The sequence below is a fragment of the Borostomias antarcticus genome (assembly GCF_949987555.1).
Source record: "Borostomias antarcticus genome assembly, chromosome: 34".
Lineage (NCBI taxonomy): Eukaryota > Metazoa > Chordata > Actinopteri > Stomiiformes > Stomiidae > Borostomias > Borostomias antarcticus.
Window position 1 is genome coordinate 4,314,315 of NC_140267.1, and position 6,765 is coordinate 4,321,079.

The window sequence follows — 6,765 nt, forward strand, 5'->3', positions numbered from 1 at the left end:
TCACCAGACTTTTCCCGACTCCTTACTTCACTTCTAGATCCTCTAAATCTAAATCCTTGATAGAGATGGACGTTTATTTTGTATGAGATCTCTTCATGCGCTGCTTTGATTAATGAGCTTTTCTTGGTTAGTATTAAAATTAATTAGCTTTCTCAAAGGCCATTTGGTTTTTGCAACATTGGTGATCATTATAGTATCGTTATCGAACACTTCATGAATTAATCATTCTTATCTCCTTATTCATGCTAGTTTAGCAATTAACCCCTGATTGGGCGTATAGATTATGTATTAAGGGATTTTTCTCACCCAAATAACGATGGGGAACACATTGTGAAATATGACTTTTTTTCTTTTTCTATGTCAGTAGAAGGTTATGAACCATTCACAGCTCATATTAAAGCATATTGAGGTTATGAACCATTCACAGCTCATATTAAAGGTGCCACGGATGACCTTTTAGTTTCGTGACGATCGGCGGCCATTTTGACGATTCTGAAATGTGTCTTATGCACGCTAGTCACTTCCGTGTCACGTTCGCTACGTCGACGGCACACGCAAGTTGCGTAATCGTACCCAGAGCAGACAGAATTAGCGCGGCTACCTATCTAAGCGCCGCTGGTGTCATTTTTCTGTAGCCATGACAATGTGCAATCAATCAATCAATCAATCAATCAATCAAAGCTTTATTTGTATAGCGCATTTCATACCCAGAGGCAACACAATGCGCTTTACAGAGAACAAGGGAGGCGGGCATACGACCCACTCTCTACATATTCCAGAGGGAAGCAAAAAAACAATACATTTATTTCATAATGATGCTTTATTCTGTTTTTTGTTTTAGTTTATTTTATATATTGTACAGCACTTTGGTGCAACTTCGGTTGATTTTAAACGTGCTTTATAAATAAAGTTGACCTTGACCTTGTTAAACCAAGCAGCAGTCTGCGTCCTTCAAGCCCTTCTTCTAACGCCGGTTTCGCTGACCCCCTCCCAGGTGCTCATCACGGGGCCGGCCGACACGCCCTACGCCAACGGCTGCTTCGAGTTCGACGTGTACTTCCCCCAGGACTACCCCAACTCCCCCCCCCTGGTCAACCTGGAGACCACGGGGGGGCACAGCGTGCGCTTCAACCCCAACCTCTACAACGACGGCAAGGTGGGTCCCCCCTAACCCCCCCCCCCCCACGGACCGCCAGGCTCCTCCCATATCTACCGACCTTCACGCTGGTTTAAATACGTATACTGACCCGGCCGGTCTCTCTCTGCTGGTCTTCCTCAGGTGTGTTTAAGCATCCTCAACACCTGGCATGGCAGACCGGAGGAGAAGTGGAACCCACATACCTCTAGCTTCTTACAGGTGAGACACACACACACACACACACACACACACACATACCTGTAGCTTCTTACAGGTGAGACGCGCACACACACACACACACATACACATACCTCTAGCTTCTTACAGGTGAGACGCACACACACACACACACACACACACACATACCTGTAGCTTCTTACAGGTGAGACGCACACACACACACACACACACACACATACACATACCTCTAGCTTCTTACAGGTGAGACGCACACACACACACACACACACACACACACACACACACATACCTCTAGCTTCTTACAGGTGAGACGCACACACACACACACACACACACACATATACCTTGAGCTTCTTACAGGTGAGACACACACACACACTCTCACACACACACACATACCTGTAGCTTCTTACAGGTGAGACACACACACACACACACACACACACACACACACATACCTCTAGCTTCTTACAGGTGAGACACACACACACACACACACATACCTCTAGCTTCTTACAGGTGAGAGAAAAATGTGGAAATAGAAATTGTAGTTCTGAGCAGGAAGGATCAAATTGACGTCATGTGACATTTTTTGAGTTTTTTTTTTTTTTAACTGAGAAAAATAGCCCCAGGAAACACTGAGGGAAGAAAAACCACATTAATTTTGGACATTTTGGACAAATACAAAGCTTAATGCTAATCAGTGAAGAGCCCCTTTAAAATCACGATAATAACGCCCCCTGTTCCGCACTTATCACTCATACTGGACAGAGATTTGCTGCTTACAGTAGAGCTCCAATCAGGACCTCCCATTTCCGAGCCGTATTACTGTACCCCGTGGGCTGATCTCAAACAGCACTTTTAATAAGTCCCCGTGGCACACGTGAATATATCCTTACGCTGCAGAATCCTTCGCCCTCGCCACTCTGCACAGCGCTTCCGCTCGGCGTGCGCTACACACGCTCTCTGGAGGGTTGGGTCCAGGCGTGTGTGGGGGGTGTAGTCCAGGCGTGTGTGGGGGGTGTAGTCCAGGCGTGTGTGGGGGGGCAGGCAGGCCGTCTGTGGAGAGCTGCCTCTGAGGCTTGTAAACAGAGAGGAGCATCCATCAGGTTAATACAGCCGTAAATCTGCTGGAGCAGATGGGGCAGTTTGGCTGTGCCCGCCCAGAGGGGGACACTGGGAGAGCGGATCTAACGCACCCCCCACCCCCTTTGTAGGTGTCGCATATACAGTGATACCCACACACGGTGATATAAACACAGTGATACACACACAGTGGTTAACACACAGTGATGCGCACACACACACACACACACAGTGATATACATTTTACTACCTTCGAATACTCTGGTGTTTCTGAACGAGTACTTAAGTACTCGTTCTCAAAACAAAATCCAAATGGATCCCCTAGGTGGCAGCCTTGCATCGTCTATATTATTAAGCCTACCGGTGACAAGGTGAGCAAACGTGCCACGCCATCAGATTCTAACTATTCTAGCGAAATAATAGCAAGCGAGTAGCTAGGTTAGGCCTGTCAACTTAACATCAGATTCTAACTATTCTAGCTAAATAATAGCAAGCGAGTAGCTAGGTTAGGCCTGTCAACTTAACATCAGATTCTAACTATTCTAGCTAAATAATAGTGAGCTAGTAGCTAGGTTAGGCCTGTCAACTTAACATCAGATTCTAACTATTCTAGCGTAATAATAGCAAGCTAGTAGCTAGGTTAGGCCTGTCAACTTAACATCAGATTCTAACTATTCTAGCTAAATAATAGTGAGCTAGTAGCTAGGTTAGACCTGTCAACTTAACATCAGATTCTAACTATTCTAGCTAAATAATAGTGAGCTAGTAGCTAGGTTAGGCCTGTCAACTTAACATCAGATTCTAACTATTCTAGCTAAATAATAGCACGCTAGTAGCTAGGTTAGGACTGTCAACTTGCCATCAGATTCTAACTATTCTAGCTAAATAATAGCACGCTAGTAGCTAGTTTAGGCCTGCCAACTTAACATCAGATTCTAACTATTCTAGCTAAATAATAGCAAGCTAGTAGCTAGGTTAGGCCTGTCAACTTAACATCAGATTCTAACTATTCTAGCTTAATAATAGCAAGCTAGTAGCTAGGTTAGGCCTGTCAACTTACACAGGTTTGATTGAGTGAAGCACTCAAAGCTACTGTATCTAATGATGCTAGCTGCCAGTAGGCTAATTTTGTAACTAGGGCTGTCAAACAATTAAAAAAAAATCGAATTAATTACATGATCTGTAATTAATTAATCGTGATTAATCAAAAAAAAAACTGCTGCCAAAAGCTTATGGTTCCCCAAATGAAGATATTTCAATAGACATTTCCGACCTGTCAATCACGGGGAGAATAATAACCAATAAGTTTGCTTGATTTCTTAAGGCCACGCCTCTGATGTCCCACAAACAAAGCTTGTCTCAGGTTGTGTTCATAGTTTAGACATTAGTTTGAAGAAAATTGCTCTTAAAACATACTGGTGGCTGCGAACGATGAATTCCTAGTGTGTGTAAACCACGTACATGGCGAATAAACAGATCTTGAATCTTGTAATATTTGTCTAAGAAGCATTTTCACTCTTCCTAATTATTAGAAGATGAAAAAGTAAATAGGCAGCACGCCAAATCCGTTAATTTATTTGGCACACAGACGTTTGTCTGTTTCCTCAGCGTGTGTAAGGCCAAACGTCCGTGTGGTAAATAAAGCAAATTAATGGATTTGGAGTGCTGCCTATTTACTTTTTCATTATCTATTTATTAGGATTAAGCGCCCAGTCATGTAAAGACTGTTCAAGACTGAGGCGAGCGCATTCTGGCTTTTTATACTTATAAACAGAGATGTCGCTCTGTCTGTCCTAGAGACCAGCTCTGAGACAGAGAGAGACCCGCTCTGAGACTGAGAGAGACCCGCTCTGAGACAGAGAGAGACCCGCTCTGAGACAGAGAGAGACCCGCTCTGAGACTGAGAGAGACCCGCTCTGAGACAGAGAGAGAACAGCCACGCTAGAGACCCGCTCTGAGACAGAGAGAGACCAGCTCTGAGACAGAGAGAGACCCGCTCTGAGACGGAGAGAGACCCGCTCTGAGACGGAGAGAGACCCGCTCTGAGACGGAGAGAGACCCGCTCTGAGACGGAGAGAGACCCGCTCTGAGACGGAGAGAGACCCGCTCTGAGACAGAGAGAGACCCGCTCTGAGACAGAGAGAGACCCGCTCTGAGACAGAGAGAGACCCGCTCTGAGACTGAGAGAGACCCGCTCTGAGACTGAGAGAGACCCGCTCTGAGACAGAGAGAGACCAGCTCTGAGACTGAGAGAGACCCGCTCTGAGACAGAGAGAGACCCGCTCTGAGACAGAGAGAGACCCGCTCTGAGACAGAGAGAGACCCGCTCTGAGACAGAGAGAGACCCGCTCTGAGACAGAGAGAGACCCGCTCTGAGACTGAGAGAGAGAGTCTTTTGCTGTGAGGGAGGAAACACAAGAAATCTTTTCAATCATGCCGAAACCTGCTTTTGGTCAGTTGCACTTTCACGAGTCCCTCTTCGCGAGGCGTTCTGACGAGTACGATTAGAGCGCAGGATCGGCCCCGATACAAAGACTATCGTAGCTTGAGCTACTATTGCAAAACAAAACACAAAATAAAATCCCAGCTCTGAATGCCGAGTTGAGCTTCGAATACCAACCTACGGAATGAATGGTGGAACACTGAATTACTCCAGCCAGCCTAATACACAGTGATACACAATGATTGTAATTGAAAGAATACAGCTTGGAGGAGGTGAAATTTATGCACTCTTCCGTTATAAATTGGAAAATCGTCGTGCGTACCTTTTGGAACGTGCGGTCGTCCGCAGCCCTTAGTACATGAACCCTGAGCAAGGCTTTATAAATGAGGCCCCTGGGCTTTTTCAAGCAGTATGTATGTTCGAGATTAGTGCTGAGTAGTCACCGCCGTGCGCGGTAATGGTCCTCTGTATAAATGTCTTTTAAGGTGCGCACCGTTAAGGGCTTGTCATCAGAACGCGTCTCGGCCGGTAACGGCGCCGGCTGTCGAGTAGCGCCGCGATGATGGACGCGTCTCGCTCTGGGACACGCGCTCGCTAACGTGTGTATTCATCTCGGCAGCGAGCTAGCAAGGTCCTTGGAAAACAGCGTTTCTCTTTCTACCTCTCTCTTTCCCTCCCCTCCCTCTCTCTCTCTCTCCCTCTCTCTCACTCTCTAATGTGTGGGGTTGGAGAGTTCATAGAGACATCTCTATTGATTATTATTCCCGTTAGTGTCTGACTAATCAATAATGGAAAATAATGGTTGAACAGGGAAGGGGGGGATGGAATCGAGTGATCAGGCTTTGGATTGACACCACATATCAGATCTGGCTCTGGCACCACGGCCAGCGGGGAGTGGGCAGGGCTGGAACAGATCTGACAGCGCTGGAACGGCTGGGCTCGGCGAACGTCGTCAAGGTCATGTCACTGCTGCATCTTTTAAAAAGAGGCCTGGCCCGCTGTCCTGTGGGCTTCAGGCTGGCACCCAACCAACGTCTGACTGGCCCCCGATGAGTGATGGATTCTGGGGCAGAGGGATGGAGGCATGCTGGGCTGGTGTACCCATTCTCCTTGAGACACAGGCCAGGCCAGTGATTGAACCATTAATAACACTGGAACAAGAATACCGCTACATGGGGGAATCCTCGTCCTGACTGACGCCCCCCCCCCCCCCCCGACACAGTCCACCTGCCAAGCTCATGATAGCGGTCAAACACGTGAAATAATAACGAGCGCGTTCCTCCCCGCTGTCCCAGGTGCTGGTGTCGGTCCAGTCCCTGATCCTGGTGGCGGAGCCGTACTTCAACGAGCCGGGGTACGAGCGCTCGCGGGGCACCCCCAGCGGCACGCAGAGCTCCCGGGAGTACGACGGAAACATCCGGCAGGCCACCGTCAAGTGGGCCATGCTGGAGCAGATGCGCAACCCCTCACCCTGCTTCAAAGAGGTGAGACTCGCCCTCAAACCACGCCTACTACACCCAAACCACGCCTCCTACACCCAAACCACACCTACTACACCCAAACCACACCTACTACACCCAAACCACACCTACTACACCCAAACCACACCTAATACACCCAAACCACACCTACTACACCCCAAACCACACCTACTACACCCCAAACCACACCTACTACACCCTAACCACACCTACTACACCCAAACCACACCTACTACACCCAAACCACACCTACTACACCCAAACTACATCTACTACACCCCAAACCACAACCTACTACACCCAAACCACACCTACTACACCCAAACCACACCTACTACACCCAAAACACACCTACTAACCCCAAAACACACCTACTAACCCCAAACCACACCTACTACACCCTAACCACACCTACT

The 6,765-nt window shown here is 47.7% G+C and overlaps 1 protein-coding gene across 1 annotated transcript in view; it reads left to right on the forward strand.

Moving 5' to 3' along the window:
• The window catches only part of birc6 (baculoviral IAP repeat containing 6), a 143,376-nt gene that overhangs the window by 132,770 nt on the left and 3,841 nt on the right, over positions 1–6,765 (forward strand). The window contains exons 70-72 of the mRNA XM_084460956.1: positions 995–1,156; positions 1,280–1,357; positions 6,164–6,352. Coding sequence (XP_084317082.1) covers positions 995–1,156; positions 1,280–1,357; positions 6,164–6,352 — 429 coding nt within the window. The remainder of the gene's footprint in view (positions 1–994; positions 1,157–1,279; positions 1,358–6,163; positions 6,353–6,765) is intronic.